The sequence below is a fragment of the Nipponia nippon genome, unplaced genomic scaffold, assembly GCF_047370975.1.
Source record: "Nipponia nippon isolate SJK-2023a ecotype South Korea unplaced genomic scaffold, ASM4737097v1 scaffold_28, whole genome shotgun sequence".
In the NCBI taxonomy this organism is placed as follows: Eukaryota; Metazoa; Chordata; class Aves; order Pelecaniformes; family Threskiornithidae; genus Nipponia; species Nipponia nippon.
This window is the reverse complement of record NW_028262345.1, coordinates 6,840,590-6,859,914: the sequence shown is the minus strand read 5'-3', so window position 1 is coordinate 6,859,914 and position 19,325 is coordinate 6,840,590. Positions and strand designations below refer to the sequence as shown.

The 19,325-nt window shown below is 63.3% G+C and overlaps 2 protein-coding genes across 3 annotated transcripts; one reads left to right on the top strand and one right to left on the bottom strand.

Annotated features, from left to right (window-relative positions):
- Positions 1-2,317: 2,317 nt before the first annotated feature.
- On the bottom strand, positions 2,318-14,921 carry SMIM35 (small integral membrane protein 35). 2 transcript variants are annotated; one of them, XM_087763314.1, is made up of 9 exons: positions 14,859-14,921; positions 12,566-12,736; positions 12,161-12,435; positions 6,865-6,959; positions 6,169-6,372; positions 3,766-3,882; positions 3,416-3,449; positions 3,051-3,180; positions 2,318-2,447 (listed from the first exon to the last, which is right to left on the bottom strand). In XM_087763314.1, exons 5-8 carry the CDS (start codon positions 6,182-6,184, stop codon positions 3,075-3,077), a joined length of 273 nt encoding a protein of 90 aa, XP_087619440.1. In that variant the 5' UTR covers positions 6,185-6,372; positions 6,865-6,959; positions 12,161-12,435; positions 12,566-12,736; positions 14,859-14,921; the 3' UTR covers positions 2,318-2,447; positions 3,051-3,074. The 2 variants fall into 2 exon arrangements, with proteins under 2 accessions (XP_087619440.1, XP_087619441.1); XM_087763315.1 differs by lacking the exons at positions 6,169-6,372; positions 6,865-6,959; positions 12,161-12,435; positions 12,566-12,736; positions 14,859-14,921 and adding an exon at positions 4,562-6,081 and having other exon boundaries at positions 3,766-4,442.
- TMPRSS4 (transmembrane serine protease 4) lies at positions 9,527-18,683 on the top strand. The gene is made up of 13 exons (XM_087763313.1): positions 9,527-9,790; positions 13,714-13,744; positions 13,825-13,938; positions 14,129-14,281; positions 14,389-14,518; positions 15,863-15,964; positions 16,090-16,130; positions 16,701-16,863; positions 17,144-17,310; positions 17,533-17,628; positions 17,765-17,904; positions 18,088-18,237; positions 18,546-18,683. The coding sequence occupies exons 1-13, from the start codon at positions 9,788-9,790 to the stop codon at positions 18,555-18,557; spliced, it is 1,302 nt and encodes a 433-aa protein (XP_087619439.1). The 5' UTR covers positions 9,527-9,787; the 3' UTR covers positions 18,558-18,683.
- The last annotated feature ends 642 nt before the right edge of the window (positions 18,684-19,325 follow it).

Here is a 19,325-nt window from a genome sequence, read left to right as displayed (position 1 = left end):
CCTTACATGGGGAAAAGTGTTTCCACATCACAACTGGAAAAAAAGGAGAACAAAGCCAGCCCACTGAGAGCTTCACACTCATCCGAGGACCAGGGTAGTTGCCCCAGGAGAGCGTTGCGTTGTGGGAGCATGCACCGGAGGAGGACCTGGGCAGCTGGCGGTGATTCCACAGGGGCGCGCTGGGCGTGCAGCGCGTCCCACAGGGCAGCGGGTCGGGGACCAGGGAAGGGCAGAAGCACCCCCAGGGCAGAGAGGAACAAGTGGAAACTGGGGGGTGGGGGAACAGTTTCTGTCAGAATAGAAACAAGCATGAGATGGGAATGACTTACCATGATCTACATTTGACTACTGCCAGGTCACTGGAGAGTTTTTCCAAAAGTCACTTAGTTTCCAAGAACCTTCACGGTGGGATAGTCCTGTTAAAACTGCTGGTGGAAACCCAGCTCGGGGAGTACTTTGTTCAGGTGAAAACATGAATCACCGCAGTCAGGAGACAGGTTGTTGATGCATTGCTGTGTTTCCTTCTGTTACGTCTGACGTCACGCTACTCGTGCTTCAGACATGCTCCCTGCATCACGCGGAGGGCCCGGCCGCTGGCCACGGCGGGCACCCCGCCGCAGCGGCACTGCGATGCCAGCCACGTGCCTGCTGCCAGGCGTCCTCCTGCCCTTCCACTTCCACCATCTCTTTTGCCTCTGGGTATTTTGGGGGTTGGGGTTTTTTTGCCTTTTTTTTTTTTTTTCAACTTCCTCTGAAAAACAGAGTCATCAAAACTAAGCATGACTTTTTTTTTTTTTTTTTTTTCCCCTTTTAAATGCTCCTGACGTCAAGTGCTGCAGCCGGATCCTGCGCAGCGCTGGGTGCTGCCGGTTCCTGCTCGCTGCGAAAGGCTCCAGCCGGCAGCACCCGGGGGCAGCACCCAGGGCCAAGAGAGGTGGCATTTCCCCGCTCCCTGCGAGCGGCCAGGGCTCTCCTTTCAATGAAACCAGGGGTGTTGGCCAGAAAGCCATAGACCACGCACTTTGGCTTCGACAGCCAAGAGCACAGACAGTCCCTCTGACTCTGGAAATCCCAGATGCTCACATTTTCTGAATTAAGTCACAGCCTAACACACGGAGGATGCTCAGCTCTGGCTCCCCCTGCAAGCAGCTCTCCTCCTCCCGCTCCTCCTTGCAGCAGGAGCACTGCACCTCGGCCGCCCCAGCGCGGGGCTGCACCCGTGCAAACACCCTTCCTCCACGGCACCAGCCCACGCAAATATTCCCAATGCATTTCCAACGACAGGGCTGCAAAGCCCCCAGCGTTGCACAAACCCCGCGAGGAGCAGCGCAGTGGGCACGGGGAAGGAAAAGGGAGGGGGACGGCGGAGGGGATCCGTCTGTCCCACCGCAGGCTGGCACACAGCACAAGAGGCAAGTGCCCAGGTTGCTCAGGCTTTGCACGGGCTGGTGTTTCGCGGGCAGCAGTATCCCTCCCCAGGCAGGGTGCTGCCGGGGGGAGCACGGCCATTTCACCCACCCCAGCAGCCTGCAGAGCCACCCCGCGCTCAGGGTGCCGTGCACAGGAAGGCGGCACGAAGCCACGGAGCCCGAGCTCCCGGCCGCCGGGCAGGCTCCCGCGGCCGCCCCACTCCAGCCCAGCCCCTTGGCCGTCCCCGGCGATCCCACAGCCTCTGCTTGCAGCCGGCCGCCAGCGCCCTTGCGGGCCAGGGTGCAGAGCGGGGCTCTCTGCTCCGTCCCCACCGGTTTCCCCGCGCACGGTCACATGGTCTCCCGAGTTTCTCTTCCTTTTCGTTCTGAGAAAACGGTTTGCAAAGAAACAGCCCAAGCCCCCGCTGCCACGCAGGGGCCCCTCTCCGAGGGCAGCAGTGCACTTTGCCAGGGCTGCTCTCGCGCTCCAGGCACTTCCATGGCTGGTTGCTCTGCCGAGGCTGAAGGCAGCCGGCACGAGAAAGCCACGAGAAAACAGGGGCTTTCTGAGGTGTTTGCTTGCACTATCAGTGCAGAGGACAAATTTCCACATTGGTCCAGATCTTTGACGGAGGAGGGAAGTCTGAAGCAGTCTCATTTCCTTCGGGCATTTTCCCCTATTGCACAAAACCAGCCATCCAGTTCCGTGGCTCATCGGCATCCTTTTTAGCTGTTCTCCACATTCCCACTGCCCTGTTTACCAACAGCCTGGCCCGAGGTCTCCTGGGCGTGCAGCCGGCCGGTCCCGAGGGCCGGGGTGTCTCTGAGCCACGGGGAAGGCAGCTTTTCTCTCCAGGATGCGTGCCGAGGAAACCTGGGATAAGGCAGCTCCCTCCTCCTCCGTCTCAGGCAAGGGGAGGCTAGGCCAGTGCACCAGCACGGGGATGGCAGCCAGCCCCAGGCACCCTCCAATGCTGCCCGTGGCCAGGGAGGGCCAGCAAGAGAAGCGCAGCTGTGGGGAGCAGATGGAGCTGCTCTCTTAAAAACAGAAACCACACCGTTAATTTCAGTAGCGATCCAGCATATTCAGGGGCTGTTTTTTAAAGAAGCGAGAACAGAGGAATTCCCCCATGGCTGGTTTTGGTTGCTCTTTCTGTCGCTGCTGGAAGGCGGGCGTGAGGCAGCGTGGGGAAGCTGCGCAGGGAGCACAGGGGCTCCAGCCCCAGCCCGGAGCTGCCTTCACCCCCAGCCACATGCCCAGCCCCAGGCCAAGGAGAGCGGCGCATGGGGAAGGAAATGCAAACCGAAGCCCGCATGGGGGGAAACAAAACCAGAGCCCAGGGAAAGCCCCTGATACCCCCCAGGCATCGGGAGGATTTTTGCAGGAAAAAACCTTGGGACTATCCCAGGGAAAGCTGCGACGACCAGGGCTACGAGGAGGCACGGAGGCTCTGGGGCACAGCACTCTCGCCCAGCGCTGGGCTCCCCGCAGAGGCACCCACTGCTGCAGCTGCCCCGAGCGCTGGCTGCTCCCAGGCACCGCGGGGCAGCTGCACGCCGCTGCTGCTGTGGGCTGTGCCGGGGGACGTACACGGCCGGGGACCCGCTCACCAGGCAGGGAGGAGCAGGGTGATGTCCTACCTGCGGGCCAGGCCAGCTCCCGCCTCACAGCCCCCGGTTCTGGAAAGCCACGTAGCCGCTCCCTGCCTCGCTCAGCGAGCCGCTGATGCTGAACGGTGGCACCAGCTCCACCGCCACCGCCCCCGGCCGGCTGCAGGGAAGGCAGAGATGTCAGCGAGCTGCCTGCCCGCCTCCAGTCCCTGCCAGCCCGTGGGGTGGGTGCTGCTCCCGGACGGCTGGGGCTCCCCAGGGCATCTGTCCCAGGGAGGCAGCGCCTGCGAACAGCAGAGCTCAGCGGGTTTGGGGCTGGCAAGGGTTTGTGACACCTCAGCACTGTGCGAAGGGAGCACCCAGCCCACCCCGGGTCCCTGCACAGCGGCACTCACCAGGTGTGGTAGAGGTTGAAGATGAAGTCGGGTCCTGGGAAGGCGGGAAGGAGAGGTGTCAGCCACGTGGCGCCATGAACTCGCCTTCGCAAGCGGTGTGGGGACGGGCAGGACAGCCAGCCGCACCAGGACGTCACTGTGCACCCCCCTCCTCGGTCTCCGCATGCCCCCAGCTTGCCCCAGAGCCGCCCTGCACGCGGGTTTCCCCAGCCACCGGGACCAGCAAACGTGGTGGTGATGGTGATGGACCAGCAAATGTGACGCTCCCCGCATCCCAGGCCCTGCAGCCCTTTTCTTTTAAGCCCTCCCTGCCCTGCTGCTGCCTGTCCCCCCGCTCTGCCTGTACTCACGGCGCCAGCACTGGCCCCTCTTGTACCACTGGACGAAGGCGTAGCCAAAAAGCGCCAGGATCAGCAAGGCCAGCCCGACACCCATGACGACCCCAAGTGCGTTGACGGGCTCTCGCCCTGTAAAGCAGAGGGAGAAGGGGCTCTGCAGACAAACGCCTCCGGGCGGCTGGGGGTTCCGGTCATCCCCTGGGTGGACAGGACAGCTGTGGGGCTGGGACACGTCCCTCCACCCTGTGCTGTCCCTGTGGCGTGGAGGGACTGCGCTCCACGAGGCTGTTGAGCGTTGCGACACGTAGATTTTTGCCACCCCCAAAGCCCCACGCTGGAGACTTGTGATCTTGGTCGCACAGCCACCGCCTCTGCTGTCCCCAGGTGAGCTGGCGGGCAGGATGGTGACCCGGGAAGGGAGCCCAGAGGGGAGTGTGGGCAACCCGCTGCCTTCAGCCTAAACAGGAAGGGAAGGGCTGTACACAGGAGCCCACGTTCCCCATCAGCAGGATCCCCTGCTGTTCCCACTCCTGGCCCCGCCGGGAGCTCACCCAGACCCCAGGCAGCTTTCGGCCGTGCCTGGGGCCCATCACATCGTGCTGGGGACAAGGAACTGGCCACCCTGACGATGCCTGGATCCCCATTCCTGGTCCCACGCACACTCTTCTGGGGTGAAGCACCTTTCTCGGCTGCATGGGGAGCGGCTGGCAATCAGCAGGGTTTAGCCGTGCAATTTAGCTGTAAGTTCGGCAGCAAAAGTGCAGGCAGAGCAGGGAGGTAGCAGAGCTGGGGCTGAGGAGTCACTCACTGGCTGTCACCTCCTGCAGCTTGGGTGTCCTGCAGCTCTGGTGCATCTTGCCAGCCATGCCCTGGCAGCACCCGGCTGAGCGGAGAGGAGCCAGAAGAGCAGCACAGCACTGGCGCTGGCTGTCCCAGTGCTCCCACAGCCGCACAGTGCCATACGCTGGTCTGTCCCCGCAGCCGCACAGATCCATTTCTGGACAGTCAGTTCCCTCTAGAGGATGCATTTGTCAGGGCGAGCAGCCTCCTGCTGCCGGCGCGACGATGGGGCCGTGCAGGACCTCCGTGGGAGCTCTGCACCCGCTCCGTCCCTCCCGTCCACGCCGCAGGGTCTGGTGAAGCCCAGCGCCAGCCAACGCTCCCGGCACTGTCAAGGGGACGCCAAGGAGCGCAGGCACGGTGCAGCTGATGGGCAGCCATTTCTCTGCTGACAACAGGCTGCGTGCTGCACAGAGCAAATCTCACGCAGTGTGCAGCACAGGGCTGCGAATCACACCTCTCCAGCTGCTCCCAGCTCCTGCTCTCCCAAACACCATCCTGGACCCTTCTCCGCTGTCACAGCGGGCTCCAGCGTGAGCCCATCTCACAGGCAGCACAGCTTCTTGTGTACCCGCCTGCACGCCAGCATCCCCACACTCCCATGGAGCCTCCCTGACCAGCAAGCCGCCCAGTCAGTCCCAGTGTGGCCCCATTAGCAAAACGCAGGCAGGGTGATGGTGGGCACAGCTCTGGGGGCTGCTGTGGCTACTATGGCCAGGAGGGGACAGCAGGGTTTGGCCACTGCCCTGGCACACGGTCAGCCCCGCAGCACTCCCCTGCCCGCGCGGAGGGCTTGGGGCAAGCGCCCGGCACGGAGACAGGGTGCCGTGCCTTGCAGCATCGGGAGCGAGGAGGCAGCGGAAAAGGATGACCTAACAGCAGCTAAATTTAGACAGATGCCAGTGGAGTGAGAACATTTCCCCTGTGGTCACAGTGTTTACATAGCGAGCAAGGTCCCAGGTCATCCTGCAACCCGCAGCACTTGCTCTACCTGATGGGATCTGGCAAACACCCAGGGAGCCGCAAAGCATCGCACCGCCAGCTCCCAAGTTGCGCGGCAGACGAGCAGGACCAGCCCGCCCTTCCCTGCTGCTGGGCCCTCGCGGCAGAGCTCAGGAGGCCAGGGTACATGGGCAGCCAACGCACCCTGCTTCTGCTGGGCCAGGGATGAACTGGGAGCCCCGGGACTCCAGGCCCCGGCACGGACCAGCATGGGTGAGGTCAGGGAGTCTGCTGCAGGAGTGACTCACGCAGCAGGAGCTGCGGGACGGGAGGAGCACGGTGCAATAGCCTCCCTGAATCAGCCAGCTGCCGAAACTGCCCTCTCCCCACGCCCACCGCTGGTGGGAGGATGACGGCGTCGTGCCCAGCCCCGGTCCCATGCTGCACGTGGGAGGCACTCCCTGCCCCGCCACCCTCGGGAGCAGACGTCCTCACATCCCAGCGAGATGCCTCCAAGCAGCCCTGCTCAGGGCAGAGCCACAGCAGCAGCCGAGCCCCAAGCCCCAGCTCTACAGCCAACATAAAACATCCCCATCTCTGCTCCGTAAGGGGAGAAAATTGCCACCTACTCACCTGCCCCGGGGTCCATCTCCTGGCACCCAGCACCGTGCCGCAGGAGTTGCTCACAGCCAGCCCAGGCTGGGAGCTGCTGCAGCAGAGCCCGGTGAGTGCCGGAGCCTGGCACGTCCTGCCCGTCACCTCCTCTCCCGGTGACACAGCCGCCTCACCGCCCGTGCCGCAGCAGGGCCAGGCACTGCTCCTCGCCTGCCGGTTCAACTGGTTCCCAGGGGAGAAAGCAGAGGAGCTCCGGCAGACATCACTCACGCGATGGACGGCACACCGCCCGTGCCCCAGCCCGGGACGGCTGCTCCCAGCCCAGCCTCCCACCCGCACAGGGTAGGTGCGATGCCTGCCCACGCGGGCAGCTCTGCCCTCCCGCCGCTGGCAGGGACAGGAGCCCTGGCAGAGGCTGAACTGGTAGCGCGGGGAGCCCAAGGGGCAGGGACACCCTGGACACAGGGGTGTCCAGCCCTGGCAAGGTGCCTGAGTGGCTCTGTCCTCCGACTGCCACCTCCTGGCAAACAGCAGCAGCCAGGAGTCAGGCAGGGTCCTACAACAAGCCTGGGCTTGGGCGTTTGGGGATGCCCACAAAAGTTACGGCCCTGTGCAGGGCGAGGGCACCCACGGGGAGGGCAGGACCCCAGGGTGACAGGGTGTCACCCACCCGCTGCCCCCAGCCACAGACACCTCCCGGTGCGGTGCACTTACAGCTGTATTGGATCATCTTCTCAAAGCCGTGAGCCGCAGGGCTAGGTGGCAAGCACCGCCTGCTTGCAGACAGAGGGGGAAACCGTCTCCCGTGGCTGCAGGTAGAAGGTAGCAAACAGGGATAACCATTAAGACCTTGGAAACTGGGCAGCCAGGGGCAAAATCCCTCCCCCCCCCCCCCCCCCCGAAACCTCCCCTTTGTGCACGCTTTGCCAGGCACAGCCTCCGACTATGCTGTGCCCCAGTGCAAGTGGGCAGGGCAGGAGCCAAGCCCCAGGCAGCCCTCCCCAGGAGCGAGCATCTCGGCACCAAGACGCAGAGGCGACGCCTGGGACGCGTGGAGAGGCTGGCCAGGGAAGGGCGGGATGCAGAGCTGGCGGGATGCGGAGGGGACGATGCACGTGGCAGAGAGGACGGGACTGCTCCTCGCCAGGCAGCGGAGAGGAAAGGGACAGGGTGCGTGTCCATGTGGCTCGGGGAGGCTGGCAGCTGCTCCGAGCCGCGGGCCAGCCCTGCCTAGCCGTAGACAGAGCCAGGGTTCCCAGAAGCCTGCGTCACGCCAGGGCGCCGCGCGCAAGAGGCCGGGGAAGGGTGACGGGCTGGAAACACAGCTGCGCTCCAGGAAGCAAAGCCCCGAAGGCGTGCGGAGCTGTGACATCTGCAAACCTCAGCTGCTTCCTCAAAGCCTTCGCTTAACCTCAAAGGAGGACGAGCCACTCCCTGCTGTGCCACCTCCCACCACGGGGACGCTCTCCGTTCGGTGGCAGCGGGGCCAGGTCCGACCGCGAGGTGTGCGGGGCTGGCACGGGGATGCTCCGGGAAGGCAGCCCAGGCCGCGAGGGGGTCTCTGTGGCACGGCACAGGGCTGCAGCTGCTCAGGTGGTGCTGGATGCATGGGACTGAGCTCACTCAGATCCCTGCTGGCCCAGCAGCACCCATCTCTTGAGCTGCTTTTGCTTTTAAGCCACAGTTTGTTCCCTGACAAGGGACAGGCATGCCCAGACTGAACAGGGGAGCTTGCTCCACCGTGCTGCATCTCATGCCGCATCAGGCGCCCACACAGCCGTTCGCCTGTGCTGCCCCAGCCAGGACCTACTGTAGCACACCAGGGATGCAAGCTCTCTGCCCAGCTCCTCTGCACAGCCCCTTAAACCAGTTTGCAAGCTGCAAGCTCCCACAGTAGCACCAACCACCCTCCTGCACAAAGCGTGTGGCTGGACCTGCCGACCGCCGCTGCCCACCCGCCATCCCATGGCCTCTGGGCATCGCACAGACCACGTGGGCGGGAGCCAAGACTGCAGCCCGACGGGTCCCCACGCACCCCAGGGGGGCTGCATCCTCACCAGTGAATGCCAGGAGGGTGTCCCTTACCTGCAAAGCCACATGCAGATGCCAGGATCCCTGGTCAGGCTACCAGGTTGCGCTGCCTGCTCTCCCCAGAGCCGGCAGGGTCCCTGCTGTGGCAGGGGCGAGCTGGCACAGCGACAGCACAGCTCCCCGGCCGAGGAGCTGCACGGCCGGCACGCTCCGCCGTCTCCCCACGGGCACAGCGCACACACCTGGCAGCAGCAGCTCTCCCCGACCGTTGGGAAAGCTCGATTACAAAAGGAGGAGAGGGTAATTAGCTGCTCGGCAAATCCTGCACACCCACCACTTCCAGCGTGAGTCTGCACAAGGCCAGGCTTTCCAGCCAGCTGCCAGCGGGGCCGACCACAGCCCGCAGCCTCCCTGACCCCAGCCCGCTCCCTGCACCAGCCCTCGCCCAGCCGGAGCGAGCGGCTCCTGCACGCCTAAAGCTAAATGCCCATCCTGCCCGGCAGCGCTGCCCGCAGCAGGCTAAAGCGAGCCGCTCTTCATCCCAGAGCGATTATTCCTGGACGCGTAGCCCAGCTTTGCATCAGACACACGCAGCTCCACGAGCAGCCTCAGGATGTGCCTACAGGCACAGCACTTTCCCAAAACAGGGCTCGAGGGCTGTGAGAGCCCCCCTCCCCACCCACCCCTGCCAGCCCCATCTCGTGCAACATCAATGAGTTCAACCAAAGCCGAGGAGAAAGAGGGATGTTCGTCCCAGAGGGCAGGAAAGGGAGTCTGGAGGGGCCACGCTCAAACCCCTGCCCTGCCCAGCTTGCCAGGGCACCTGCTGTTACCATCGCCGGGCAGGGGCTGGGCACCCCGCTCCCACCGGGGAGCAACGGCTTCATACAGCCTGCCCAGGCCACCCGCTACCCCGCACAGCCCTGCCCGCGCCCCCAGCCCACATGGCAACCCCAGAGGTAACCTGCCACGGGCACCCGCTCGCTTTCCTTTGAACCTCACTCCGGTGCTGCCAGGAGCGCCTGCCAGCCGTGACCCGGGGCTGCGCGGGGACACACAGACCGGGTGACCCGAGAGGCAGGAGCATATCATGGCCCGGTAACCTCACGCGTAAACTCTTCTCCTTTCCTCCTCCACCTACTAAAACCTCTGCTTAAAAACAACCCGCTGCAATGCGGAAGAGAGACAAAGAGCGGGACGGCTGCGGTTCCTCTTATCATCAGGAGAGGAGCAGGAAAAATCTTGCTCTGTCAGTCAGTTCACTCCTGATAAGCTATTTGGTGACAGCGGCTCCGCAGGTGAGTCACCCTCCAGTGGCAGATGCTCAGGAGATTGTTGCGGGCGATGGTGGTGCTGATAGACCGGTGTTATATTACAATACAAATCATAATTCCTGTTTCACAAGTCCTGCTGTGCGTTTTAAGGAGCGCTTGGGCGGTCCGGCCCCAGTGTTAGTACAGCGCAGGCAGAGCGGCACAGGGGCGGCGGGAGCATCGCCGGCCCGGGCTCCCTGGGCATCGGGGCACCCACAGCCTCCCCGTGTCCCAGACTGGAGGATATTTGCCGGGTTTTTGCGGGCAGAAGACCACGTCAGAGCTGGAGGAACATGGTGAGTTACCGACAGCTGTGCCCACCGCTCTGCCCCCTCCCTGCACGGCAGCCCCCAGCCCCTCGCCCCGGGAGCGGGCACCCCGCCACCGGCTGCGCTCGCAGCCCAGGCTCAAAAGAGCTGCCGCTCCCTGGCCCCAGCCCCCTGCAGCATCCAGGCGGGGAATGATTTTACCCGTCGCTCTCAACACCCCGCCATGGCTGTTGGATACGGCACTTGGCTGTCCCCACGAGCTCTCGCTCCCGCATTTCTGTGGCTTGCTTTGGCCCTCTCCCAGACCAGGAAGCAGCCAAGTGCGTCTCGCAAGTCTGCTCACCAAGGGGAATGCACCCTTCTGAGAGTCTTACCCCCTCCTCGAGAAGGGGCTGGTTCTTCGGCGATGCCTGGGCAAGAGCCCGGCCGGTCCCCCTGCTCAGCCCAAGGGACGCGCTCGGCTCGGCTTCCTGCAGTGCCTTTTGCAAGCAAAGCCATGGCAACCAAACCCCAGCCTGGCACGCAGTCCCTCCCTAGGAGGAAAAGGTTTCCTTAACAGAGGGCAGCCATACATGGCCCAGCTCACCGGGCACCGTAAAACCCTCCACCAGCGATAGACGGGGGCATCATCCCCTCCGGGCCGGGGAACTCGCCCCCCTGCACGGCGGCAACGGCTGCACACACCCACGGGTTAAACCCCCTGCAGCCAAGGAGCTAGCCCCAGATCTGAGCACCCTGCACCCTTTGAAGCCGGGTTTTGCACAGAACATCCCACCTTCCCTCGTTCAGGAGCAGCTGGGACAGCTACTCAGGGCACCACGGAGCCTTTCGGCCGCACGCTGCGGAGGGCAAACGGCAAGAGCCCGACTGCACCCCAGCTGCCCAAGCCTGCTCAGATGGCGTGGGCGCAGAAGTTCATCGGGAGTCCATGGCTCGGGGGCTGGCATTTGCACAGCTGGAGGGCAGGCTGGCCATAGCGGCATTAGCGTGTTTCCAGAGAACGCAGCAAGGGAGCTCAATTAGTTCCGGCAGCCTTGAGTTCTCCAGGAAATCATGTGCTTCCACTCCACCAGGAGCTGGCGCAGCTCTTGCCTTGCTTTGAATTTAACCAGTGCAGCTCTTGCTTGTAGTGTGGTTTTGAGAGCAAGCGGGCAGTCATGGAGAGGCAGCCTCTGGGGCAGCTCCAAGCCGTGAATCCGTTTGAAACGGAGGAGGTTCGTGGACTGAAGAAAATGCAAGAAAAACCCCAAACAACCAACAACGGGCAATACCTTCTCTGTGTGGGAAGGTGGCCAGCACCACAGCATCACCTTTCCCACCTGCGTCCACACCAGACCTGCACAGGGCTGTCAAAAAGGAGCCCGAGACCAGGCAACGTGACGGGCACAAGTACAGGCAGCTTGCGGGCAGGCAGGGGCAGCTGCCGTGCCCCTCAGCCGCAGGGCCCCGGCTGTGCCACGCAGCCTGGAGGAGCCGTCGCGGCCGGGGCCCTGGGACCGTTCCCGCGGGGAACCGTTAGGATCCCATTACCCGGGTCATGCCCGGCCCGGGCCCACAGTGACACAAGAGGTCAGCATGAGGAAGGACCAGCCCCACGTGCCCTCGGCTGGCTGCGCTGGAGGACGTAGGTGGCGTTTGGGAGCAAGCCGAGCTGGCATTACAAAATTCCCAGGGCTCCTGCAGGCACCGGGCGCCGCAGATAGGCAGCTCAGGAAGGGCAGCCGAGATGGGAGGTCCAGGAGACACGCTCCCCTTCCCACCCTGCCCTCCTGCTCCCAGCAGGTCCCCGACTCCCTGCGACCAAGGGCCAGGCTCCGTGCCCCCAGGAGCTGATCTGGAGCTGGCATCCCCTGGCAGCGCTGCAGTGTCCTCACAGGAGCCAGAAAGACCCGAGGGGCTGTGCAGAACCCACCCAGGGGCCAGGCGCTCGCCCCGACTTGCCTACGCTCGGCATCGGTGCTGGACAAGCCCAGCTGCTCGGAGAAAGGCCCCTGGCAATTCCTCAAATGAGCCAGACGGCTGCATGCTGGGGCACAGCCACATGCCCGCAGCCCCGCCAGCACCAGGCAGGATCCGGTCCTCCACTGCGCAGGTCACATCTTGCTCCCGGGCTCGGGAGCAGCCGAAACTGGCAGCCCAAGCCAGGCAGCAGGGCTGGGGAGGCAACATTTCCTGGCTGGGCGAGGGGCAGCGACGGCGGAGCTAGCAGCACATTAAATGCACGCTATCTTTGTGTGTTAACCCACAAATAGTGGCTTGGCACTCGCCTGTAAAATCCTACTGGTAGAGTCTTTGTGCATGGCTAACCATGCCCAAACACCGTGGCCCAGAGAGGGAGGGCTGCACCACTCCCTCCTACCCGCCTCGGGCTGGAGCACAGCCCCCTTACGGCCTTACCGCGTCCCTGGTCTCACTGCACCGCTGGTCTTCAAAGCCCCAGCCTCCGAGCCCTGAGGCTGCGTGGGGACATCTGCTCTCATTTGAGACAACGAATGCAGCCATCTCCAGCCCTCTGCTGCCCAGGGGAAAGCGCGCTGCTCCCGAAGCTCGGCAGCCAAAGGAGTAAAGGCTTCTCAACTCCAGACTCTCCCGAATCGTGCTCCTGGATCTGCGGGTTTATTGCGGTGTTTTCAATCTTACAGAACCATAGAATCCTTTAGGTTGGAAAAGACCTTTAAGATCATCAAGTCCAACTGTTAACCTAGTGCTGCCAAGTCCACCACTAAACCACGTCCCTAAGCACCACATCCTCCTTACCTCTACTCGTGCTGGGTACAGGCCCTGCAAAGAAGCCCGTCTTACCTGTCGTGGTGGAGTCCAGAAGCAACAGGAAAGGAAAAGAGCTCGCTCGCGGCTGGAAGGGCGTTCAAGGGAGCGGCAAGCGTGCTGCTTTCCACAGCCTCAGCAGGGCAGGAGCACGCTTTCAAACAGCAAGCTGCCAGGAAGCAGCTCAACAGCGGGGCACCAGCGGGGCTGCAAAACAGGGCAACAGAAGGTACAGTGTCCACCGAACCCCCCCCAAAGGGGCTCTGATCTTTGCCCAGCACCAAGCCACCCACCGAGGAGGGGGGCGACGGCTGGCTGGTGCAGCTCACGGGACCTTTCCTGCTGCAGTTAGGCATCTCCCTTACGAGAAGCTATTACAGGAAAGTAATTTGAAGAGATCAAGCGGCACCAATGCCTTATTCATCACTTGCTCCAGCACTGCCTGCTGCCGAGGCTGTGTTTACTGTGTGCCCTAGCAGCGGCACAGCCCTCCCTCCCCGCCCCGGGAGCACTTGTTCCCATGGGCCGGGCTGGTTTCTCCAGCGGCTCCGGCAGTCTGTCAGGGAGGACTCGGGCCGCGCCACTCGGTTTCTGACCGCGCACTGGGCCAGCTGCAGAATATAACCCCCATCGTGGCATGCCTGGGTGGCACAGCCCTGCAGGCGTGTGTATTTTGACTCAGGCTTTCTTAGCACATCAGAAAGTGCCTCTTTCATAATGCCTGTGACTTCGTAAGCCTCTGGTGCATTAAAGGCACCACCTGTGTAACATTAGTAGCCAGTTACTGGAATGGCACAGGTGACGTCCGTGGGAACAACGCAGCTGGTGATCCCGGGTGACAGCAGAGCCAAGCGTTGTCGCACCAGGACGTGCCACCCCCCCGCCTCCGTCCCCAGCAGCTCTAAAGCTACCTCGGCTGTAGGCTGGGGCAGTTTCCCTCCTGATCCTCCTGGTGAGCCTGGAGCAAGCCAAAGACACAGCAGCCTCTGTGCCTGCCCAGGCTTAGCTGATCCTCCGCAGTCTCTGGGCTGCCCTCCCCGGGGTGGCTGAGCATGTTAGCTGTGCGCTTGGCCTGGGAGTCACCACGGGGCCAGCTAGCCACGTCGCTACAGACTCTTCCCGCCTGCCGGCTGCTTTTTGGCTGAAGTTTCAGCTCAGTAACTGTTTTCCCCTCTGGTTTGCAGGATTTAGCCTCCGAGCGGCTGAATGGCACAGGTAATACCCACGGGAGCTGGGGACGCGGGTGCTGCCAGGCTGAGCCTGCCGACGCAGGGCCACGCTCCTCTGTGTTGCAGGTCCCAGCAGAAGACGCAAAGCCTCCGTGGCGCTGGAGTCCTTCAAGCGGATCGGCATCCCCGTCCTGGCAGCGGCGCTCAGCCTCACCTGCCTGGCTACGGTCGGGTTCCTGGGTACCGCTCCTGCTCTCCTCTCCCCCCTCCTCCTGCCGCTGCTGGGCACAGCCACGGCTCAGCAAACGCAGCTCCGGACCCAGGGCTCAGCCGGGACTGGCTCTGCCGCTTTCTTGCTGAGCCCCCGCGCGCAAGCCCTGAGCCTGCCCAGCACCACAAGCTCAGCACTGAGCTCCTCCTTTCCCTCCAGTTAAGGTTTACCTGGACTACTACTACTTCTTCTGCAAACAGCCCCTGAAGCTGGTGCCGCTGCAGCAGGTATGTGACGGGCAGGTGGACTGTCTGCAGGGCGAGGATGAGGCCAACTGTCCCCAGTGGGTCCCTGAGGGGCCACCAGCTGGTGGTGAGTCCAGGACACCCTGCTAGAGCTCCAGAGGGGCTGGGCTGCTGCAGCAAGCCTCCGCCTGCTAGAGTCACCTGCGGCAACGCTGACTTTGTGTCTGTCTCCAGCCCGTGTTTCCAAAGACAGATCCATCCTGCAGGTGCTTAACAGAAACACCGGAGCCTGGTCCTGCGTCTGCCACGACCACTTCGACCTGGTGCTGGCAAAAGCAGCCTGCGAGCAAATGGGCTACAGGAGGTACACGGCTGCTTTCTCTATCCCTCTCCCATAAAAGCTCTTTTTGAGTGGGGCTCTGTTTACTTTTAAAGCACTCAGAGCTCTGCACTAATGGTTTCAGCCCATCCCCACCGCGCAGAGCACTCTGCGTATCCCTGGGAGCTGGCTGCTCTCCGTGCTAGAAGCCCTGGCAGCTTCCCATGCAAGCACAGCGCTGCGCCAGCGTCCCCCGCTCCATCCCCAGCCCCCGGGCACCTCGCCCTGCTCCTACCCCTCACCTCACCTCACCCCCACCCACCTGCAGCCACCCACGCAGCAGGGCTGTCCTGCAGCGCCCAACAGCAAGCACGCACGGACTCACCTCACCAGAGCAGCCCCTGCGGGGGCAGATGCAGAGCCCAGCCCAGGTCCTCGCCACCCACGGAGCTCTGGGAAGGGGGGCGTGGGACCACGCTCCCCTTTTAAAGCCCCAGGAGAGCAGCAGTTGGCCGGGGGTGTGATGCTGCGCAGCTGTGGGCAGGGCTGGGTCCTCGCAGCTGTGATGAAGGCCCATTTCACCCACCTGTGTCGGCCTCGTGCACTGCCCTGAGCTAGCAGCAAGTTTGTAGTGCTGCATTCAGCTGAAGCTGGTTAAACCCGAGATCTGGGGAAACAGCTCGCTAGCCCTGTGTGTTTGGTATCAGGCCTGGATTAAGGGAGGGTTTGAGTTAGGGGTATACTAGGGAGATGGGTTCTGCTGTTTGAGCCCCTCTAGGAGCCTAGGCTGAGCCCAAGATGGTATTTTCCAGTTCCAAAAAGTCAGGGATCGAGGCTTTGAGCACAGGCCCCCAAAAGTCACAACAGCAGGGACGCCCTGAGGTCCCCTGGGAGCTGCCTGCCCCAGGCTTCCCTGAGCAGCCGGGAGTAGTCTCCCTCCCTTCGACACGCTCCGGTCCCTGCTCCTGAGCTCAGTGGCCAGTCCCCCCCTCCTGCCCCAGCCCTTCAGGGCTGCGGCACTTCCCTCTGGCATCCCTGTGTCCCTGTCCAAGGAACCCCCTTTTTCTACGGGGTCTTTCTCTTGCTCGCTGGCACAGGGTCCGCATTCCCTTCCTAGGCTCCTGCTTCCTCCCTCTCTCACCAGCTCTTTGTTGGGGCCATGGGCAAACGTTTCGGACCTATTTGCAAAGCTTCAGTCCCTAAAGTTTCACAACTGGGTTATACCACCTTTGGCTCAGTCTGAGCCAAACCCACCAAGCTTCCGGGCTGCCGGAGGTGCTCAGGCACCAGCGCCTGTCCTCCCCCAGCACCTGCGCCCCGTTGGTCGCGTGCCTGGGGCTGCGCGCCCCAGCGCGCGCTTCCTGACCCCCGGCCCCCCGTCTCTTTCAGCACCCCCGCTTTCCGGGCGGCGGAGGTGGGCGCAGGGCAGCTCCTGCCTCCCCGCGAGGTCGTGCTGAGCAACGGCAGCCTCCAGATGCCCGAGCCGGGCAGGTGAGTGGTGGGGCAGCACCGAAGTGGCCGCCGTGCCCCTCGCCCTGCAGAGGAGCCTGCTGGGCCTGGCCGCGGAGCCAGAGCCTCTCCCACGCCGAATCCAGCCCTTTTCCTCCCCCTTCCAGGAAATGTCTCTCTGGATCGGTTGTTTCGCTCTTTTGTTCCAGTAAGTAGCACGATGCTGTTTGCACCTTGTGAGCACACAGGGCCTCCTGCTGCTCCAGGTCCTCGTTCCTGGTGCAGCTCCGTGTGCTGCGCTGCGGCCACAAGAGCTCGGCTCTGGCCCAAGCCCTGGCCCTCCCCGGTTCCCGCGCTGTTGGCATGAGAAAAGTTGGATGTAATTACTGCTAACCTTCTTGTTAAGGCAGCATAACCCTCCCAGAAACGAAACACCTAAGAGAGGCTTACCCGGCTGCCTGGATGGGTTTACTTTTGCTGATGAATTACCCTGATTAAACTAATCCGCCCGGTGGGCTGGGGAAGGCAAGGAACGGATGAACCCGTTTCAGCAAGCCTGGGGACGATGTGCAAACAGAGGACAAAAGGGGGTGTGCCAAGTGGCCCACGAAGGGGTGACACAGGCAGCGTCACGGGGGGCCACGCTCCCCTCCCTGGGAAGCGCGGGAGCCTCCGTCCCCGCTCACCCCCGAGGACGGAGACGGGCAGAGCGGGTGCTCTTTCTCTCCCCGCCGCAGCAGCTAACGTGTTGCTTTGTCGTTGCTCCACCGCCTGGCAGAAGACTGCGGGGAGAGCACGAGGACTCCGCGCGTGCTGGGCGGGAGCCCGGCCACCATCAAGGCTTGGCCGTGGCAGGTCAGCTTGCAGTACAAGAAGGAGCACATCTGCGGCGGCAGCATCATCGACCCCAGCTGGGTCCTGACGGCAGCGCACTGCTTCAAGTGAGTCGGCGACCTCCCCGCTGCAGCGCACCCGTCAGCCAGCACCGACCTGCCAGGGCTGGGTCGGCTCCTCGAGGCCAGGCTGAGGTCCTCTGGGTTTAAGCCACGTGTTGCTTAAATGTCCCATAATGAACACGTCTGCGCAGGGCTTTGTGCCCCTCGGTCCGATGCAGCTGACTGATGCTGAGCAGGGCAGCGGGTAGGCAGGGCTTTGCTGCCTGTCCCCGCAGCAGTCGTGGAAGGGAACGAGGGGAGCAGTAACAGACATGTCTGTGCACAGGAACAACCCCATCGTTGAGAGCTGGCACGTGAAGGCTGGCTCCGACCTCCTCTCGGGCACGGCCACCCTCGCTGTGGAGAAGGTCTTCCTGGCTCAGGTGACGCCCGCGTCTCCCAAGGACAATGACATCGCCCTGGTGAAGCTGCGGTCTCCCCTACATGTCTCAGGTGAGACGTGGCACACGCCTCCTCGGAGCCAGAGCTCGCAAAGGCAAAGCTCGCTAGGCACCGAGCAGCGGTGCGGAGAGGGCCAGGCGTGAGCGGTGCCTTACCGAGAGCGCGGCGGGGAGCTGGGTGCCCGGCCGGCGCGTGGCCCTGGCCAGTCCGGAGAGGGGCACCTTCCCCGCGAGCCTCCCCAGACATCTCCTGCGCCTCACCTCTCCCTTCCAGAGAGCAGCAAGCCCATCTGCCTGCCCTATTTCGATGAGGAGCTGGTGCCAGGCACATCCCTGTGGGTGACAGGCTGGGGCTACACGCAGGAGCACGGTGAGCGGGACAGCGCAGGGGTGAGACAAGGGCAGAGTCCCCCCCCAGCACCGTGTGCGGGTGGAGACGGGGCCGGTGGGCTCCCTGCTCGCCCAGGGCTGCTGGGGGTCCCTCTGAACCGCCACGTTTCACGCAGGCAAACTGTCGGAGACCCTGCAACAGGCGGAGGTGAAACTCATAGACAGGGAGAGCTGCAACCGGGCCGCCTACCACGGGGAGGTCACCGAGAAGATGCTGTGTGCCGGCCTGCCCCAAGGCGGGGTGGACACCTGCCAGGTGGGGGCGGCCGGTCCAGCAGGAGGGGGTGGCTGGGTGGGCACCTATCAAGGAAAGAGCCCCTTTCAGGGAAGAGCTGTCCTCCTGGCAACGGCCGCGAGCTGCAGCTGTGAGCAGCGGCACCCAGCGTGCTGGGGGCCGGGGGGCTCCGCAGCCCCCGCTCAGACGGTTTGTCCTTCGCAGGGGGACAGCGGCGGGCCCCTGCTGTACTCGGGCGGGCACTGGCAGGTGGTGGGCATCGTCAGCTGGGGCCAGGGCTGCGGGACCCCCAGCACGCCCGGCGTCTACACCAGCGTCCGCGCCTACCTCAACTGGATCTACGCCATCCGGAGGGTCAGTGCCGTCCTGCTGAGACCGCTGCAGCAACGCGCACGGCTGCTCTATCGCGCAGGTTCTGGGGGGCGGTGGGAAGGGTCAGGGCCCCCTCGGCGGCTCTGCACAGAGGAGAACCGCACCGGCGGAGCGCAGCATCGCTGCAGGGCAGGCGCAGGGATGGGGCTGCGGGGCTGCGGCCAGCCAAGCCCCTTTGGCTCTGCGCGGGAGCCGAGCCGGCTCCTTAAGGATGCAACTCGTTTGCCTCCTGGTTTCAGCTGCCCTTTCAAAGCTTGCAATTTCTTCTCTCCCCCTTTCTCTCCTTCCAGTCGGAGCTCTGAGACCTGCCTGACAGTTCCCTCCCCTCTCCCCAAGCCTCCCTCCCCGTCCCTACGCGCTTGGCTGTCTCGGCTCCGGCAGCAGCTGGGAAATGGATCTGAAGCCACGGAAGGTGAGCGGTGCCTCCCGAACCCTCGCTGGCAGGCTGTGATTTAGCACGCCAGAGGCCAGCCAAGGAGGCAAAGGGCGGCTTGGAGCGACGGCCACCGATACCGTGAAGGAATCTGACCGGCTCAAGCTCCCTTCCGGAGAGAGATTAGTTTATTGCCCTGTGCCGACCCTGCTGTGGCAGGAAGGCTCCTGCGGGCAAAGCTGCTGTTTGCTCACTACTGTTATACAGAGAGAAATGATGTTTGTGCTGTAGAGTATCCTCATTAAAAGAAAGTCTTTGTTTTTTCACACGGCCTCTGAAGGCTTTGTCCCTCTTGCTTGCAGGGATACTTTTCGCAATACCCTGCGCTATTTGCCAGAGCTGCGTTCCCAGTGCAAGGGAGGGTTTATTTGCTGGCTGTTGTGAACAAGCTGTTCCTGCACGCAAGGACGAAAGTGCGGGTGGACCTCGGCCGCTCAGTCAGACAAGCTGATCAGAACGGGGTCAGTTTAAATTACCGTAAACAAACAGGGATGTTAGGCGTTATTTTAAATCAACTTTTTCTAGCATAGCTTCAGCCCCAGTAGAAATCAGGGCCACTCCCGTGCGACTCGGAGAGCCTTTTGCGCTGGGCAATGCCCGCAGGCACCCTGCAAACGCTGTCCCTGCAAAGGCGGCT